The sequence below is a fragment of the Lissotriton helveticus genome, chromosome 12 (assembly GCF_964261635.1).
Source record: "Lissotriton helveticus chromosome 12, aLisHel1.1, whole genome shotgun sequence".
NCBI lineage: Eukaryota > Metazoa > Chordata > Amphibia > Caudata > Salamandridae > Lissotriton > Lissotriton helveticus.
In genome coordinates this window covers 585136302-585157336 of record NC_136073.1, presented here as the reverse complement: position 1 = coordinate 585157336, position 21035 = coordinate 585136302, and the positions used below count along the sequence as shown (strand labels likewise).

Below are 21035 nucleotides of genomic sequence, written 5' to 3'. Positions count from 1 at the left end.
GCGCACTTAGGGCGGCAATTGCAAAAAACAACAAGTGATGGACTGAATGTGGATCAATGTCACACACTCCCCCAGTCAAAAGATCTGGGCCCAAATCCATCGTTTTTTTGCACTCCACACCACCCTGGGTCAGATAATGGCTTTATGCAAATCAGCTCTGACCCTGTTGCCCCATGGGAACAGTCCAGTCCGAACTACAACAGCCATATCTTTCCCAGACCGGAATCAAGCATCCGAGGACCGGACCGGTTTCGAGGTAACACCTCTCTTCAGCCCGGCTAGCTTGACTCCAAGTGGTGTGGAGTGCCTGGGACCCACGTCTGGGCATCCCCAGCGCACTTAGGGCGGCAATTGCAAAAAACAACAAGTGATGGACTGAATGTGGATCAATGTCACACACTCCCCCAGTCAAAAGATCTGGGCCCAAATCCATCGTTTTTTTGCACTCCACACCACCCTGGGTCAGATAATGGCTTTATGCAAATCAGCTCTGACCCTGTTGCCCCATGGGAACAGTCCAGTCCGAACTACAACAGCCATATCTTTCCCAGACCGGAATCAAGCATCCGAGGACCGGACCGGTTTCGAGGTAACACCTCTCTTCAGCCCGGCTAGCTTGACTCCAAGTGGTGTGGAGTGCCTGGGACCCACGTCTGGGCATCCCCAGCGCACTTAGGGCGGCAATTGCAAAAAACAACAAGTGATGGACTGAATGTGGATCAATGTCACACACTCCCCCAGTCAAAAGATCTGGGCCCAAATCCATCGTTTTTTTGCACTCCACACCACCCTGGGTCAGATAATGGCTTTATGCAAATCAGCTCTGACCCTGTTGCCCCATGGGAACAGTCCAGTCCGAACTACAACAGCCATATCTTTCCCAGACCGGAATCAAGCATCCGAGGACCGGACCGGTTTCGAGGTAACACCTCTCTTCAGCCCGGCTAGCTTGACTCCAAGTGGTGTGGAGTGCCTGGGACCCACGTCTGGGCATCCCCAGCGCACTTAGGGCGGCAATTGCAAAAAACAACAAGTGATGGACTGAATGTGGATCAATGTCACACACTCCCCCAGTCAAAAGATCTGGGCCCAAATCCATCGTTTTTTTGCACTCCACACCACCCTGGGTCAGATAATGGCTTTATGCAAATCAGCTCTGACCCTGTTGCCCCATGGGAACAGTCCAGTCCGAACTACAACAGCCATATCTTTCCCAGACCGGAATCAAGCATCCGAGGACCGGACCGGTTTCGAGGTAACACCTCTCTTCAGCCCGGCTAGCTTGACTCCAAGTGGTGTGGAGTGCCTGGGACCCACGTCTGGGCATCCCCAGCGCACTTAGGGCGGCAATTGCAAAAAACAACAAGTGATGGACTGAATGTGGATCAATGTCACACACTCCCCCAGTCAAAAGATCTGGGCCCAAATCCATCGTTTTTTTGCACTCCACACCACCCTGGGTCAGATAATGGCTTTATGCAAATCAGCTCTGACCCTGTTGCCCCATGGGAACAGTCCAGTCCGAACTACAACAGCCATATCTTTCCCAGACCGGAATCAAGCATCCGAGGACCGGACACTTGTTGTTTTTGCAATTGCCGCCCTAAGTGCGCTGGGGATGCCCAGACGTGGGTCCCAGGCACTCCACACCACTGGAATCAAGCTAGCCGGGCTGAAGAGAGGTGTTACCTCGAAACCGGTCCGGTCCTCGGATGCTTGATTCCGTTCTGGGAAGGACATGGCTTTTGTAGTTCGGACTGGACTGTTCCCATGGGGCAACAGGGTCAGAGCTGATTTGCATATCGCCATTGTCTAACCCAGGGTGGTGTGGAGTGCAAAAAAACGATGGATTTGGGCCCAGATCTTTTGACTGGGGGAGTGTGTGACATTGATCCACATTCAGTCCATCACTTGTTGTTTTGGCATTCTTAATGGGTCACAAACTACGACCTACCTCATAAATATTGAGGTAGGTCGATTTGAGACCCGTTAGGAATCGCAAGTATATTTCACACATAGGGAATAGCGATTTCCAAATAGCGATTTGCATAAAATCGCTATTTGGAAGCTGCGATTCCTACTCTTTGTACATCTAGCCCTATGTGTATTAATACCAACCTACCCGAGGTTTGACCCATTTAGGAAGTTGAAAGGGTGATCACGGTGAGAATGTGAAGTCCATAATGACTCCTTCAAGGACCATGTATGTTTGTGAATTTCTGAGTACAGCCTTGATTTTCTTATATCATCTATTCAGCTGTCATGCATTTGCCCATGCCCTATCACCACCGCCATTTTGTAGTGCATTATGGATTCCATGTTCCCTTGTAATGCCTTTGCGATAATCACCCCCAAGGAGCAGCTTGATTGGGCGTGTTGACATAGTTAAGGATACCAACAATAACAAACACTGAGGGAGCATCATTATCAGCTATCAGGGCACAGAAGGGAACTCTGCTCCAGGCTGCTATGAAAGTGCATTATTGACTTACAAGCACTATCTTATTTACTGTGTGGTGAATTCCCCCTTCTGGAACTCATTCTCCGTGCTTGTTCGCTTAACAGGATTCGAGGCGGTGAGTTCTTCGACTTCATCGCGGAGAAAGAAGCCATGTCGGAGGTGGAGGCCATCATGTTTATCGAGCAGATCCTGGCTGGCGTGGCATACATGCACACACGGAATATCGCCCACCTGGACCTAAAGGTACATTCTTTACTAATCTGCAGTTTCCCTCGTTTCCAGCCATTATCTGTTTGGCAGATAAGAGAGAGAGTCAGAGGAAGACTGATTGCTGATGAGGACGTTCGATTGGTTATGCCTTGCAACAGAGTGTGAACTCAGGTTTCCTTGTTTTGTAGTTGAGTTTAGCAAGTAACCGTATCTGCCATTGTAGATGCAATCAGAAGCTGTTGGAGTAATTATAATTTATCAGGAGAGAAGCCTTTCTAATTCCCAGTGGGAGAAATGGACTGGCTTACTGTGGTTGCTCCATCTATGTAATTCATGATGGTTCTTTGCGACACACCAATTAAAAAGGTCGCCAGCACTGCCACTCAAAGATACTCCGTGAAAATACTTTATTTGGACCACACAGATCAACAAAGTAAAAATAATATAAAACAATATACATAATGCAAGAGAGGAAAAGAAAAACAGGCTGGCTGTTATCATAAAAGATGCAGTGTTAAAACAGGCAGAAGGTACTCATTTTATCGACCTTGGAACGATAAAATGCTGAGTGGAGCCAATGGGATTCGATCCTGTGACCATATGGTCACATGTAGATTCCTGGAAGGGTATGCAGCTGTGCTTCAGTCGTGAGAATGGTCTTTTATCCATAATGTGGAACAACATCAGTGCCCCAAGTTGTGCACCTTATACTTCACTGTTAACTCATACTCTGACCCTGCAGACAGGAACCACAAGAGCTTCTACCACACAGACTCCCTGAACTCAAACACCAGCACTGCAGAGCGGCACTGGCAGAGCCAACACGCAGGCCCCTGCAGCATTGAAACTGGCACTGCCTATAGGTTGGCATATGATGTTTGTTGAGATCCCCTGACAGATTGCATACGGAGGAGTTGTTAAATGTAATCAGCGCTTGGTGCAGACAGCAGGCAGCTTGCCATGGCCATGCGATGGATTGTGAGTAATGAATGTCTGATTTAAAGAGCGTCTGTCTTGACACTCACTGCATTCACACGCCCCCCCCCCCACACAGAAACACATGACACGTGGACTCTCATACATGCTCTCAAACTCACATATTCATAAGTGTACATAGTAAAACTTACACACACCTATATACACACACTTTCAGTTCACTTGGCTGTGAACCCATCTTCAGATTCTCACATTTTTTTTCATCTTGATCCGTTTGGTCCTGGGGGGGGGGGCTGCTTCATGTTCACTCCTTTTTATTCAAAACCAGCTCCCCTAGCTGGCCTTGTTGATCCAGGATACCGTTTACTGTGATTGGCTGGCGAGGGCATTCGATATTCATGTTCATTTTCAAGAGCTGAAATTGCTGTTACCAACTCTAAATCTGAAACGTGTTTGTCTATTGGCGTCGCTGTTACTCATTGCAGCCCTCTCCCATTCACAAGTTGCTTTCTACAATTCTGTCCACCTGATGCCACACACTAGTGTTCAATTTACCTCTTTTATTCTAGAAGTTCCTGAAGCGATACAATCTTTCCCTCCACAGCTCCACTGCCCTCTGTGGAGCCTGGTCCTATGTGTAAGGATTGGTTAAGGAGAGGGGTCCACTCAGTAGAGTGATAGGAGTATGCAGGACTAGGAGCGCCTTACTAATGGTTTACCACTGCTTGGGCACATCAAGGCAGCATTGAGGGACATGAATGTGAGGAAGGTTGAGGCGCCAGGTCATAGGCTGGGTGTCCCAGGATCTTCATCAGAAACACCAGACGGGGACCCCCCTGCGTGCAGCCACCTTTCTTTGAAGAGGAGCGCATGGGAGGAGGGTCCATAGTATCCCTTCGACTTCAGTGTTGCTGCCTCCTCATAATCCCAACACAGCTGTGGGTGAGAGTTTTCGCAGCAAGGCGTAGTTCCATATGAGCACCCTGTATGGAATAATGTAATTGGCTCAGCCAATCAGAATACCTTGAACGCTTGGACTAACTAATGTTATTTGCCTGTATTCTTAGGTCAATGCGAGTTTGAAGTAGGGACGTTGAGCAGACAGGGCCAGTTGACCAGTTTTTGTGCCTGTATTTGGTGAGATTAAGGGGACTAATACAAACAGCATTATTGCTCCTGTGCTTTCAGGTGTTAAGAGGTGTTAATTGCCCTTCGCCTAATACTCCCTTGCCGTGAGCTCGGGCTTATATTTGCAGTAATGCCCGTAGCAGATGACAGTAATGTTAAAACATCACATTTCATTAGTACAGCAAAAACATGGCTCACCCATAAAGGATTTATTTTATTTATTGCATTCATTTTCATGACGTTGTATCAAAAATAAAATGTATCTTAACATATGGTCAATAGTTTTAGGTGGTGCTGTTGTCAGCTGATTAGATTAATTAATACATAAGTATGAAAGGAAAGAAGTGAAATGACTTGTCATAAGGTTTGACAGTTTACAACGTGAACAGGTTTGGCTGCAAAGGGCTCCCTCTGCTCCCTAGCACTGATTCAGTCCTCTCTAACCAATGGGCTCAATCGGTGACTTTGGGCGCCTATACATCAGAACCTTACATTCTATCTTGTGGTGTTTCCCAGTGTTCATCACACACCCATCCCTGTTTATTATGTATGTCGCCCCTCTGGCGGCGTTAATGAGAGCTTTTTGGGTTTTCATTAGTGTCCTACACTGATGATACCCAAATTGTGGTGCCCCTTTCAAACATTGCTCATGGCATCGACGTATCCTTTCTATACTGCATGTCTGCAGTCATCGATTGGATAGACAAAAATTGCCTCAAGTTAAATTCAACCAACACAGAGGTGATGTTATTTGGGTATAATGCATCCTTCTGGACTTCTTCTTGGTGGCCGCAAGACCTAGGAACTCTCCCAATCCCAAAAAATAAAGTAAAAAACCTAGCATCATACTGGATGATAGACTGACCTACACCAACTGACATGCGGACACTGTCTCCACCGTAGCTCCCACCTCGAATACAAGCACAAACACTAGCTTCACTAATCCTTAATTATTTAGACCTATCCTAGGGCAAAAGCATTTGCCACAGCCAATCCTAATACAAAAGTGCCAATGCAGAAAAAGCTGTGCGCAGCAGGCGGTAGCGTTTCGACTCTTTAACATCCACCGTAGCCCGAACACCCTAAATTGCTCTCAACTCCATATTCTCGCGCTGTCTTGCACCTTCAAAGCTCAAATGTATGTTCACAGCTTTTCATCAGAAAAGTGCACATCCTATTTTCATTTGACCCAATACCCTTTTGCGCCAGCACGGCTTTCCATGTTTCCTTTAACGGGTATAGGAGAGTTTGCAGGTTTTCACAGTTTTCAGCAACTGATAAAATATTTCACTGTGTGTATAGTGGAGGCAGCTGTCGAGATCAAGTATGGAAAGGAATTCTTGTTGAGTAGGGTTGAATTTTAGTCTCCATTAACTAGTGTGTGCTGAATTAGTCCCTTTTGGTCCCTTTTGCACTCATGAACTGAAGAGCCACATCCGGTTTGAAGGGCTAGAACCTGGTGATAAGGTATAGCACTTATCACCAGGTGTGACATTTGTTGTAGTGAGAGTTTGAACTGAAGGCCTCCTCTAGTACGGTTAACAGCTACATGGCCAAGGCTGATATTGTTATCTCCCACGTGCACTGCAACATGTCCATTATTAGGTATGATTAAATAACAAAAGTGAGAAAAAAGAGTAAATCTTTAACACAGTCCAGCGCACATCTTTTAATCCATAAATAGGTGTAGTGTGCTGTTCCTCCATGACACTGTATTCCGAGTTGAAACGGGCAGTCAGGATCACCAATTGGTAATGCATGGTCCCATTCTTGGGATGCAATCGCCCTCACCCAACTAGGTGGCATTTTTCTTCATCGAGCTTGTTCCTCGCTGAGCAGCCACTTCAGTACACAGAAAGCCTTCAAAAGCAGAACTCAAGCGGGTATCTTTTTACTTTATCCTGGCCTGGCGTTTGCCATGGTGCATGTGAATGTTGTTCAATGCAGGTTGAAGGGAGCGGTGGTGGTGTGGTTAAAATTCCCTATTCAATACGTCTTATTCCTGGTGAATGTCTATGCCCAATTTAAGAACAAACCGTGAACCAAGTGGCCATAGTAAGGAGCCCTTGGTTTCACTGTGTGATAAACTTGTTTCATGCCTTGGTTGCTCAGAGAGTCAAAGGTATTTCTTTAGGACCAAAGTTAGCGTAACTCCTAATCTCCTGGGTTAGGTTTCAGTACCAATTTTGTTTGTAAAGTTCCATCAAATTGTACCTTACGTTGCAAATATATCAGATAAAAGTAAATATTACAACGTAAAATATTTCAATACAACATTAATACACTCCACATAATAACACTGTGCCACATAATTACACTTTACTCAATGCAACATAAATGCACTCCACATAATACCACTCAGTGTGACATAGTTACATGCCACATAATTACACTCTACTCAATGCAACACATACACCCTACATACCACTCAGTACCCCATAATTACTAGCCACATAATTACACTCTACTCAATGCAACATAAATACACTCCACATATTACCACTCAGTGCCACATAATTACATGCCACATAACACTCTACTCAATGCAACATAAATACACTCCATATAATACCACTCAGTGTCACATAATTACATGCCACATATTTACACTCTACTCAATGCAACATATATTATCCAGTATTATGGGTGTCTTTCATAGATTCACATGCCTGAATCATTCCCCGTCGTCAAGACGGGAGTCCCCGGTACATAGAAAAGTAATGTGCTATAGACATACATAGAGAAAGTAGGCCTAAGGGCCTTGCCTTAGTAGCCTATCTATGTCCTTTTGTAAAAAGGACCAAATTCCAGAAGGTAGCCAATCAGCTACCACCTCCCTCTAGAACCTTCCTGTCAGGAGCCTCAGTCTCTCAGATTTTCTACCGCACGTTGTGCTAGGGAGTCTCCACCTGAGTTCTCCTCAGGTTTTACTAGTTTTATCTCTTTTCCTCACAGAATTTGGATATTTCTATCAAAAACCAACTATGGCTGAACAGCAGAAGAAGGGTCTCTTCAGGGCATGCTCTTCTTGTGGTAAGAAGAGGCTCCACGTCGATGACAAGCATGAAACCTGTCTGTACTGTCTTTATCCTGAGCATTCTCCCAAAGAGTGTAAAATTTGTAGAACCTTTTCTACAAAAACACTAAAAGACAGAGAAGGTCGACTGCTGCTCTGGTTGAACAGGCTTAAAACCAGAGACACCTTGGAGTCTTCAGAGGACAGTGAGATGGCTTCAGTTTCTTCTAAAATATCCTTGAAGAGGCCACGGGTTACTTCCCCTGGCCCTACAGATGTTCCTCCTAAAAAGACTACAAAAAAGTCTTCAGAGGAAACATCTACAACGTCTGACAAGGAAGTTCTTGCCTTCAGGAAGCCTGCGCAGTCGTCGTCGACGGGCTCGTCGACGCTACCATCAGCGCTGAAGAAAACCGTCTCTACTGTCGACGACGACGACTACTCCGTCGACGGCAGGTAAGCCGGTGTCGTCGATTGTTCTCATTAAGAAGCACTCGACGTTGATCAAAATCCCACCGTCGACGTCGATGACGACATCAACGTCGACGACGAAACCAAAACCGTCGACCCCTGCGCCGTCGACGAAGACGTCATCGTCGACCTCCACGCCGTCGACAAAGACATCGACGACGGTAAAAACATCTTCGACGACGAAGACGTCATCGTCGACCTCCACGCCGTCGACAAAGACATCGACGACGGTAAAAACATCTTCGACGACGAAGACACTGTCGACGAGCGCGCCATCGATGACGAAGACACCGTCGACGAGCGTGCCATCGACGACAATGATGACGAAGACACCGTCGACGGGCACACCGTCGACGATGAGAGTACCGTCGACGAAGATACCGTCGACGAAATCACCATTGCCGATCGAAACCCAGTCGACGACGACACCGTCGACGACGCCACCACAAACGCTCTGGAAACAATCCGGCTTGATTTCCACACAGCCGTCGACGATTGCACCAGCAAAAAGGAGTAAAATACCCATTAAACCGGATTTAACCTCTCCAAGTAGAGTGCACAAATCACCACCAGTTTGTTTGCTACAAGGTGAGGACTCTGACGACGATCAATACGATCAGGCCACCAGTCCATCTGATCTCATAGTCAAGTGCCAAAGCACTGATGATGAAGGCGACGACCTGGTTTGTACGGAAGAGTCTGAACATACACAGGTTCAAATGCATGTCACACCGATGGTATGCCTCCCGGTTTCTATAGTCTCAGACCTACAATTCCTGATACAAGACTATAAACAGCGCTTCCCTGAATCGTCATCAGCCCCATCAACGGAGAAGAATCCACCTACTCCAGGTCAGACCACATCCTTAAAACCTAGATAGTCACCTTTGGTGGTCCGTCCAGAAAGGGAACAAGTTCACCATGTCCCGTCTTCGGACGACGAGGACGAAGGACCGGAAGAAGGGGAGGTACAGGACGACCAGTTAGACCACAGAGATGATGAGGACTACATCGCTCCTTCCCCAGCCACACCTGGGCCCACTACATCAGATTCGCCGCCAGCGGATATTGGCGGTTTCCACAATTTGGTGGAGAGAGCGGCCACAAGATTCCATATGACTATGGAATCCCACGAAACAGACTGTTTCTTGTACGACTTTAAAGACCCTGTCAAGAAAACCTCCAGATCAATTCCCATCATTGATCACATTTGGGAACAAGGAAAACAGCTGATGCAGACACCTGCCTCGGTCTCCGCTGTGGTACCAAGGCTAGACAAAAAGTATAAGGCACCGTCGACAGCTCCAGCATGCCTTAATGGACATCCTAAACCAGATTCCGTGGTTACCCAAGCGGCCCAAAAGAACTCTAGGAATCCATCATCCCCTTTGTCAGCTCCACCGGACAAGGAGGGCAGGAAACTAGACGGAATTGGCAAACGATTCTCTACTACATCGGCCATGACCGTTAAGGTAGCTAATGCCATCGCGCTGCTAGGCCGTTACAACAGACAACTGTGGGAGGATATTGCACCATACCTCACAGAACTGCCTGATGATTTCAAGGAGGAAGTCCAATCGCTCCTTAAGGAAGGCCAAACATCGGCATCAGAGCTCATTGACTGTGCTGTAGACGTGGCAATGACCGACTTCAGACAGCTGGCGGGAGCCGCGGTCTTGAGAAGACAAGGCTGGCTGAAAGCCACATCCTTCCGCCATGAAGTCCAAACAAAGGTCCTCGATATGCCCTATGACGGCCAGCACCTCTTTGGGGAGAAGATCGACGAGGCCTTACAAACCATCAAAAAGGATACAGATACGGCACGAGCACTGGGCACATTACAATTTAAAAGCCAGTCCTTTCGACGGGGCAGAGGTCAGCCCTCTTACAGAGGATCGTACCAAAGCAAATCCTCTTACTCTTATAGCCAAGGCCGATCACAGTACCAACAGCGACAACAGCCACAGGGCCGCCAGACCTCGTACGGAAGGTCTAACTACAGGGGAAAAACCCAGAGAAAGGCCACTGGCGGATGCCAATGACCGTTTCCTCCAGCCAGTCCATCTACCATCTCCTTCTTTCAAACTTGGAGGAAAACTAACACACTTCCTCCACAATTGGAGATCAATAACTACAGATCGGTGGGTACTCCAATTGATCCAATTTGGACACTCACTGGAATTCAACTCAATTCCCCCAACAACTCCTCTTCGCCAACTACAACACAGGCATGTACGCTTACTCCTTCAAGAGGTATCTTCCATGTTGAAGAAAGGAGCAATAGAACGAGTCCCTTTAGCTCAAAAAGGGAAGGGATTCTATTCCCGCTTCTTTCTCATACGGAAGAAGGCGAAGAAATGGAGGCCCATTCTAGACCTCAGGGCACTCAATGCATTCTTGAAGAGTCAATCGTTCCGCATGGTGACTATCCAAGAGATTTTAGGGTCGCTGGAGGAGGGAGACTTCATGACGTCTTTAGACCTGCAAGACGCGTATTACCACATCCCTATCCACAAACGCCACAGGAAATTCCTCAGATTCGCAGTCGCAGTTCAGCACTACCAATTCTGCGTCCTCACATTTGGCCCCAAATCGGCACCTCGAATTTTCACCAAGTGCCTCTCTCCTGTGGCAGCTTTCCTACGACAACATGGACACCAGGTCTTCCCTTACCTGGACGATTGGCTGGTGAAAGCACCATCTTTGACAGACGCAGCCGAGTCCTCCAACGCCTGTCTCAATCTTTTCCAGCACCTGGGTTTGACACTCAATTACCAAAAATCTGCCTTACAACCTTCCCGAGTTCTCACCTTTCTCGGGGCAACCTTGAATACGAAATGCTCAAAAGCCTTCCCATCACAAGAAAGGACACACAAACTTATCTCGCTGGCTACGGCAGTGGCCTCGAAGGCATCCCTATGGGTCCGCACTTTCAAGTCCCTCCTGGGGATGATGTCCTCGTGTATCCTGCTTGTCCCACACTGCCGGCTCAAAATGTGCCCTCTGCAGGAGGCATTGATCAGACAGTGGACCCAGAGCATGGGCTCTTTCGACGATCACATCGTCATCACTCAACAGATCACAAAAGCCTTGCTATGGTGGACGTCGCCCAGGAACCTCTCACAAGGTCTACCATTCCTGCTGCCTGCAACTCCGCACGTCATAACTACGGATGCCTCCCTAGAGGGATGGGGAGCGGTCCTTCAAGAATTGCAGATCAGCGGCAAATGGACGGACCAGGAACGACAGCTCCACATCAACCTCCTCGAACTAAGAGCAGTCTTTCTATCTCTACAAGCCTTCCTCCCGCGCATCAGGAACTCCACAGTGCTTGTCAGAACCGACAACACCACAACAATGCATTACCTGAACAAGCAGGGAGGAACGCGTTCGCTAACACTATCACGCGAATCGCAAAAAATTTGGAACTGGCTTGTGCTCCAGAATATCACTCTGACAGCGGAGTATGTCCCAGGCAAAGACAACCTCATTGCAGACGCTCTGAGCAGACGGAGATCGCTGTCCCACGAGTGGGAACTCGACCAAACAGTGCTGAACCACATCTTTTCAGAATGGGGAAGACCGCAGATAGACCTCTTTGCCACCAGGGAGAACGCCAAATGCCGCAACTTCGCAAGTTGGCATCCCCAATCGCGGTCCCTCAGAAATGCATTTTCCATCGCCTGGCGCAACATGTTTGCGTACGCATTTCCGCCATTTCCCCTGATCCCAAGAGTCCTTTGGAAAATGAAGGCGGAACACTGCACCCTAATTCTGATTGCACCGTTCTGGTCGAGGCAGCACTGGTTCACGGACCTCCATCGCCTTTAAGTCCAACCCCCAATCCGTCTAAGCCAACATCCGTCTCTCCTCACAATGTCCAAAGGCCAAGTACTTCATCCGAACCTAAACTCACTCAAATTATCGGCATGGCTCCTGAGTACAGAGAGTTCTACCAACTAGACATTCCGCAGGAGTGCAAGGATGTTCTCGCAAAAGCAAGAGCAGATAGCACAAATAAGACCTATTCCTTAAAATGGAAACGCTTTTGCATCTGGTGTAGGGACAAAGGTCTCCATCCATTTCGAGTTACCCCAGAGCAGTTGCTTCCATACCTCTTACAACTGGCACAATCAGGTCTGGCACATGCTTCTATCAGAGTGCACTTAGCAGCAATCTCCAGGTTTACAAGAACTTCAAAAGGACCCTCTCTCTGGTCCCACAGGTTAATAAAACAATTCCTTAAAGGGCTCTACAGATCCTTTCCTCGTCCAAGGAGAGTTCCACCATCATGGCATCTCAACGTGGTGCTCAACCAGCTGATGAAGCACCCCTTTGAGCCCATCCACAGGGCTGATATCAAATACATCTCCTGGAAAACAGCCCTCCTACTTGCCCTGACCTCAGCCAGGAGGGTCAGCGAACTACAGGCTCTTTCCATACAAAATCCTTTCATGCAGTTCAAGGAAAATAGAGTGATTTTAAGAACTAATCCTCAATTTATTCCTAAGGTCCCGTCGGACTTCCACCTTAATGAACCCCTGGTCCTTCGTTCATTTTTCCCAAATCCCAGCACTGCAGCGGAAAAATCCCTGCACTCTCCGGATCTAAAGAGGTGTCTCAAGTTTTACCTAGACAAAACAAAGCACTTCAGAAAAACTAATCAGCTTTTCATCGCCTTCAGCAGACCTAGAAAAGGCATGCCACTTCCCAAACAAAGTATCTCACGATGGATATCTTCTGCAATTGCCTTTTGCCACTACAAGGCCGGACGGCCATTACATTCCAAAGTGAGAGCTCACTCTACAAGAGCTGTGTCCACATCAGCGGCGCTATTCGCTGGAGTGCCGATACTGGACATTTGCAGGGCGGCGACCTGGAAATCGCAGCATACCTTCACCAGGCATTACTGCCTGGATACAGAACTAATGCAGGATGCAGCTGTGGGCCAGGCTGTGCTTCGCCACCTATTCCAGTGAGGTGAGCCTTCCTCCTTCCCACCATCCTTCACTGGTACGACACATTAATTTACTTACTTCTTGTTACTTGTTGATGGTTCTTAGTCGCATGATATGTATTATCTCAGACTGCTTATGCTGTTCCATCAGAAATATGCATAATGTATTGCTTGCTACTCTGATTCAGGCATGTGAATCTATGAAAGACACCCATAATACTGGATAAGAAATGCGTTACTTACCTGTAACAGCAGTTATCCAGTATTGGTGTCTTTCATAGTTGTTATAACCACAGAGATTCTATCAAAAAAGTGAATGTGTGATATTTTTTGTATATATACTTTTTACCGTTTACACCAGGGTGCTAGGCTCTCTCTTACACATGGAAAGATGGGAGCACAATGTGCTTGTTAAAATACCCCTCACACTCTAAAAAACCAAGTAGAGTCATGCTTCATCATAGGGGTCTTCCCGCCCCTATAACGGGGCGGGGCGTGCTACGACCAGACGGAATACGCGGGAGCACTAAGATGTGACAGAGGCTATGTGTAGGTGTATAGGAGTCAGTGAAAGTGTAGGGACCTAACACTAGTGAGTGTGCAAAAAGTGAAAAAATGGAAAAGATTTAAAAATTCCCTGGCTAGTAGAAAAAAACACATTTATTAACTTCTCCAGCTGGGAACATTAAGAAGGGGTTGTGTGGTAGAGCATTAGCTACTACCTTGTCGACATGTTTCGTAAGCAGTCCCCTACTGCTTACTCATCAGGACCAAAAGAACAGTCCCTACTGTTATTCACTCAGTTTCTAACAGGTAATGCCTACTGTCCTATAAACAACCAACAAAAATAAGTTGGATGTTTAGGCCTCAGGGCATGAGTTGGCCCACGGGAGGCAGAAAAGATCGACCTATTATGGTCTTTATCTCAGCAGTTATCATGCCCCATGAGGGGGAAAGCATTGTTCCTACCCCCGTGCACCTCCGAGGATTGGGCAATCCTCGGAGGTGCACGGGGGTAGGAACAATGCTTTCCTTTTGCTAGCAGAGACTAAAACTGCGCAGATTACCCCTCGCCTGCAAAACCTCATGGGGCATGATAACTGCTGAGATAAAGACCATAATAGGTCGATCTTTTCTGCCTCCCGTGGGCCAACTCATGCCCTGAGGCCTAAACATCCAACTTATTTTTGTTGGTTGTTTATAGGACAGTAGGCATTACCTGTTAGAAACTGAGTGAATAACAGTAGGGACTGTTCTTTTGGTCCTGATGAGTAAGCAGTAGGGGACTGCTTACGAAACATGTCGACAAGGTAGTAGCTAATGCTCTACCACACAACCCCTTCTTAATGTTCCCAGCTGGAGAAGTTAATAAATGTGTTTTTTTCTACTAGCCAGGGAATTTTTAAATCTTTTCCATTTTTTCACTTTTTGCACACTCACTAGTGTTAGGTCCCTACACTTTCACTGACTCCTATACACCTACACATAGCCTCTGTCACATCTTAGTGCTCCCGCGTATTCCGTCTGGTCGTAGCACGCCCCGCCCCGTTATAGGGGCGGGAAGACCCCTATGATGAAGCATGACTCTACTTGGTTTTTTAGAGTGTGAGGGGTATTTTAACAAGCACATTGTGCTCCCATCTTTCCATGTGTAAGAGAGAGCCTAGCACCCTGGTGTAAACGGTAAAAAGTATATATACAAAAAATATCACACATTCACTTTTTTGATAGAATCTCTGTGGTTATAAAAGCTTACTTTGGAGGGTGATTCTATCAGTACCTCTACGCTTCTCCCTTTTGGTTTGGGTCTTTCATAGTTGCACATGCAACCCTCCCGCCTCCCCTGGAAGGTCTCACCTCTCTCTCTCTAACATGTATTACGCCTACCTAGCTTGATGCGTACGAAAATCTGAGAGACTGAGGCCCCTGACAGGAAGGTTCTAGAGGGAGGTGGTAGCTGATTGGCTACCTTCTGGAATTTGGTCCGTTTTACAAAAGGACATAGATAGGCTACTAAGGCAAGGCCCTTAGGCCTACTTTCTCTATGTATGTCTATAGGACATTACTTTTCTATGTACCGGGGACTCCCGTCTCGACGACGGGGAATGATTCAGGCATGTGAATCTATGAAAGGCACCAATACTGGATAACTGCTGTTACAGGTAAGTAACGCATTTCTTCTCAACATAATACCACTCAGTACCACATAATTACACTGTGCCACATAATTACACTGTACTCAATGCAACATAAATGCACTCCACATAATACCACTCAGTGTGAATAGTTACATGCCACATAATTACACTTTACTCAATGCAACACATACACCCCACATACCACTCAGTACCCCATAATTACAAGCCACATAATTACACTTTACTCAATGCAACACATACACCCCACATACCACTCAGTACCCTATAATTACAAGCCACATAATTACACTCTACTCAATGCAACATAAATACACTCCGCATATTACCACTCAGTGCCACATAATAACACTCTACTCAATGCAACATAAATACACTCCACATAATACCACTCAGCGTGACATAGTTACATGCCACATAATTACACTCTAAGCAATGCAACACATACACCCCACATACCACTCAGTACCCCATAATTACAAGCCACATAATTACACTCTACTCAATGCAACATAAATACACTCCACAAAATACCACTCAGTGCGACATAGTTACACGCCACATAATTACACTCTACTCAATGCAACATAAATACACTCCATATACCACTCAGTACCATTACTCTACGCAACATAAATGCACTCCACATAATACCACTCAGTGCCACAATATTACACGCCACATAATTGCACTGTACTCAATGCAGCGTAAATACACGCCACATAAATGCACTCTATACCACATACCACCAATAAACAGAAATGCACTCCACACCATGGCACCATTTCACTAAGCATAATTTCACTCAACACCACAGTTCCAGGCCACACAATTCAACTCCCCACATTTCCAATACACACCGCATAATTACACACCAAACAACATATTTTAACTCCACAAATCCACAATCCACAACGTACCTCCAATCCACACCATATAGTGTCACCACCTGAGCACCAAACATCATTCACCACCACCATTTTGCATCAGACCACCACCCAAGCATCACGTCAGTCTGCCCTTGGAATCTGGCATCTGTTGATTCTCCCCTAGTGTCCGTCCGCTGCTCGTGTTCTAATTAAATTACTGTTTTCCAACCTCCACTCCCCCGTTATTTATGTCCAGCTCCCCCACAACAACAACAAAAAATAACAAACAGGCATGAGAACAGGCAGGAAGAAGTTGCCAGCAGTGCAAGCACACAAAAAATTAGAAGACATTTTTGATGTTAAAATCTTTTTTAATCAGGTTTTTCAGTTGTATATAATGCCGTCTTCGTTTGTATAAAGGTAACAACAATGGTTAACACATTTTATTCTAACTTTTCAACATAATCCACAGCAGCCACAATGCTCTACAACATAGCCAAAAGTTCTGACTAAACACATAAAGTCCCAAAGGCAAGACCTATTGGCTATGCCAATGCTTGTTAATTGGTTGAGTTAGGAAGGCTGTTACTAATTTCTAAGTGTTTCCTAGATTGGTATAGGTGGCATTGCCTTTGCAAAAGTGTGTGTGGCAAGTAGCTGTGTTTAGAACGCGCGGTTCTAGTCCTAGTAGCCAGTTATTGAATATTCGGCGGTGCTGCTAATATGGTTAATACTCTGGACTGCAGAAATACTGTACCATATATAGATACACCCAGGAGTTACTAGCAAATTACACTGGAGTTAGGCAATATACTGGAGGATAATTCTGAAAATACATTTGATTCAGAACACTGTGGGGACATGCTAATTGCTAGTATACCCCATACAAATGCGTATTAAAAATAACAATACACGAAAGCATATTTTCCAACCAGCTAGATCTCATTGTTGACATATCGGCTTTGGCTCTGCTTTCTGGGTTCCAAATATTTCATGTATTAGACTGACATCTTGTGGTCGGTAATAGTGACGCTGCAAATATTTTAAAGTATTAACCTTCCTAGTGTAATGTTATTCCGCTATAACAAAATTTGATCAGCATATAACATATCTGCTTTCTTTGTGTGTTTAAGAAAATGTATAGCCCATTCTTTCCCCCTAGTTCTGCTCATTTTCAAGTTGGTTGACAGCAAGGATGTATAAATAAAGATAATGTTCCCAATATACATTCTGTAGTTTTCGGCCAGTTCATTTCAAGTATCGGCTTTATTCAACCAGCCCCTTTCACCCATGCCTTGAGAATCTGTCAATCACAGTCCTACCCTTCACATGGAAGGCTATCCCTCTACCCTAATGCTATCGGTTGCTTGAGTGTATCCCACTGCCTCGAATGGGGGATTCATTTAGATCTTCCTGCCTCTCTCTATGGCTCCTCGTTGCTAACAGATGCGCAAACGCACTCATGTACGAGGGTGTATTTTCACGCTTTTGCATATTAAACCAAGAACCCAAAGATTTTGCCAATGCTTCTTTCTCTTATCTTTGAAGCCAGAGAACATGATGCTGCTGGAAAAAGAAGTCCCGGAGCCCAAGATCAAGATCATTGACTTTGGCCTGGCCCAGAAAATTGACGTTGGCGTGAGCTTTAAAAGTCTGTGCGGGACCCCACAGTACATTGGTAAGTACTTCGGCCAGGCAGTGGCAGGAACCTCTATGGCGTTTACACTCCGTTGCGTCTTGGGGTTTTGGGATCTCCCCCATGGGATATTTTCATAGTTTTAATAACTCATCTACATAGCACTTAATACTGCAGTTTTCCCTTTTGTAAAAAATAACAGGTGGTCCTAGAGCTCCGTAAAATGGTAATTAACAGTTCCAATTCTTGCTGACAGAGACAGGGTGCGGATGTTTGAGTCACCATGCAAAATATAATTTTGCCTGCTTAGGTGCTCCCTGCACACTTTTCTTCTCTTTTTAAAGGATGCGGCACCATCGCTAGCTCTGGCCGTAAGGCTGCTGCCTTATCTGGCCTGTTGGAAGCACATGCCATGCCTAACGAGTCGTGTTTGGCATTCAGACTCATGACCCCCGACCCGATAGAATGTCAGCGGGGAGTGGTTAACGCGCAAAGCGCCCTTGCTGCTTCACGTCCTTTGTGACACTCTTCCGCTTCAAGCCCGCCACTTGTGAATGTAAAGCCGCCATATTAAGAGCACTGGAAGCCAGCGGTGTGCATCTGCACTACAGCTGCAGCTGCAATAGTAGGAGTATAAACATCACTGCACTGCACTGCACAGTCATCTCAACCCCTGACTGGGCTCGTGGACCTCTGGTCCGCCCTGGCTGCTGGTTCACCTGAGGCTTCCTCTGTCCATTCAGTCCTAAATGGAGTTTTTCAGGGCAGTGCACAGTTTTCTTCTGAGCACACACTTCCTTTGCTGTTTTAGCGAAATTATGGTCCAGGGCGCTTTGGAATTCTTTCCACCCAGTTGTCTCCTTGTGTGTATCTATGTATGGAGTTCTGTAGCTTAGACCAAGGTAAGATGGGCTTCACAGAGGATGGAGGCGGTTAGAAGGTGGAGTGTGAATGCTAGGAGATGCCACGGTTAGGGGAAGGGGCTGATGGGGATGTGAAAGTGTGCAGGGGGAAGGCACATCACAGGCAGACTAGAAGAGAAGTCTGTTAGGTAGCGCCATGGTAAACAGCATTTGTATAGCACCTCGTACGTCTGATGCTGCCCTGGTAAGCAGAAAGGATGGCGGGGACAGAAAAGGCTGAACTGGGCGAGGGGGGCACGGGGTGGAGCTGTCAGTAGTGGCTGAGGGATCTGGGGCCTGTCAGACTGGCCAGTACGGAAGCGATTGCACTGCTACTAGAGCTGGTTAGAGAGCAGGGTCAAGAACGCTCTTCTAAAGCAGAGGAAGGGTGGTGCGTGGTGTATTTCAGCTTCAGAATCAGGCATTCTATCAGGCCACTGCACACAGCAGATGCCATGTCTGACCATCTTCTAGTCCCTCTGCTCCATATAAGGTGAGCACGGTTCAGTGGCAACGCAGCCGGCTCTGCTGATGAAACCCTTGACTTGCCATTCAACCGTTCTTCTAGCTGACCCCATGTTCAGGTTGGGGTGACTGTCATTGGATTTCCCTGCCCAGAATCACTAAGTGAGGTGGTTACAGGCTTTGGGAATTTGCTTGTGAAACACAAAAAATGAACAGAAAGGGAGTGAAAAAATATGGCACCCACATGGCATTCAGCTCTGTCTCACTGCATTGTATTTCTCCACACAAGGCAGCAAAAGGGCAGGGTTTCACATTCGATGTAAATACTGGGAGCTATTTGATGGCGTGGGTGATGTGTTTTACTGTTGTACTGATGCTAAAAAGTATTTGGAGGTGGTGTGTGGTAAGGAGTGGTGTAATATGTAATATCTTGAGTTGTCGTGGAGTACACATTTGAGGTATATTATGTGGTTCAATTGATGTGCTATACTGAAGTGTTCTAGGGGTTTGTGTTCAGATCTTGTAGGATGAGGGATGTTATTGTGCGGAGTTTGTTGGCATAATGTGGGTTTGCAGGATGTAATGTGATGCAGGGTGATATGCGATTAGGTATTGGTATTGAATGATGTGATTAAGCATGGTGAAGTGTATTGGTTTATAATAAGGTGAGGTGTGTATGCTGTACAAAGTTCAGGCAAAAATATATTACAAGTTTTTTGTGCAAAACCGTCATATCAAACGTTAAATGCAGTTCAGTTTTACTCGAGGATTTCACCATTGCATAATGAGTGCACAAACAGTGAACATATAGCCCCTTTCTCTTGCATATGTACAAAAAAGCCTCCTTTACCCTAGCAATATCTGGTTTGGAATTCAACCCTGGATCAGTGAAAAATTGTGGTTTACCCAGATCACCCAGAATATTGTTTACATAATGGTATACGATGACAATGATCCATGCCCAAACAATCCCTTAAACTCTTCCTATTGAACTCCATATTGCTTTTTAGCCAAACTGAAAACCACAGTAATATGGGGTGAATTTGTGTTTAGTCTGAAATAAAGCCAGCACCCAATTTGTCATGGACCATCTCTGAAGGTATACTCCGAGGGATCCTCAATATTCTCCTACAGAATACATGTTGTGATACTTCTATAGGGTGAAATGGCTCATATCCCCAGATCTCATCCCCAAATGCCACTGTCGACACAAATTTGGCTTTATAGATGTCTATTATATACCTGATGTGAGTGTGACCTACGCACCTAGAGAAAGTGTCAATACTATGTACTATCCTATCAAAAGATTAGACATGTGTTCTCATTAGAGGATCCCAGTTCATTTTACAGTCCCAAAAATACCAAGACTATACTGAAGGACCTCTCTCTCTAAGTGAAAGTGCGTGGTGCTTTCTCAGTTTGGGAAAAATCTTACAGCGACTTCAAGCTGAAAAGCTACACGTAATTGTAATTTCTCCCGTGTTCCGTGGCTGTAGGGAGAGAAGACTTCAACGGCTAGCTAATTGGGAGGGGGAAATGAGCAGGAGCAGGATGAACAAAACACCAAAAGCTGCATTCATTTTAAAAACGATGGTTTCCACTCGTGAATGACGCACATTTATACTACATTATTAATCACATTTCTATATGAGATAATCATATCACTTAAAGGACAAATTCGTTAATTCATCGGTTACTGCAAAATGCATCATTAAATCACTAACTCGCATAAATAATTTGTTACCAAAAATTGCACATCAGAAAAACCTTAACAACCGATGTAGTGAACCTGGGAGATGATGCCATATTTGAACTACTTAGACTGTTG

The 21035-nt window shown here is 45.9% G+C and overlaps 1 protein-coding gene across 4 annotated transcripts in view; it reads left to right on the top strand.

Annotated features, from left to right (window-relative positions):
* Window positions 1-21035, top strand: part of LOC144799014 (death-associated protein kinase 2-like) — a 697832-nt gene that overhangs the window by 558485 nt on the left and 118312 nt on the right. For all 4 annotated transcript variants that reach the window (XM_078670165.1, XM_078670162.1, XM_078670164.1 and 1 more), the window contains 2 exons: window positions 2566-2704; window positions 17753-17882. In XM_078670165.1, the coding sequence (XP_078526291.1) occupies window positions 2566-2704; window positions 17753-17882 (269 nt within the window). The remainder of the gene's footprint in view (window positions 1-2565; window positions 2705-17752; window positions 17883-21035) is intronic.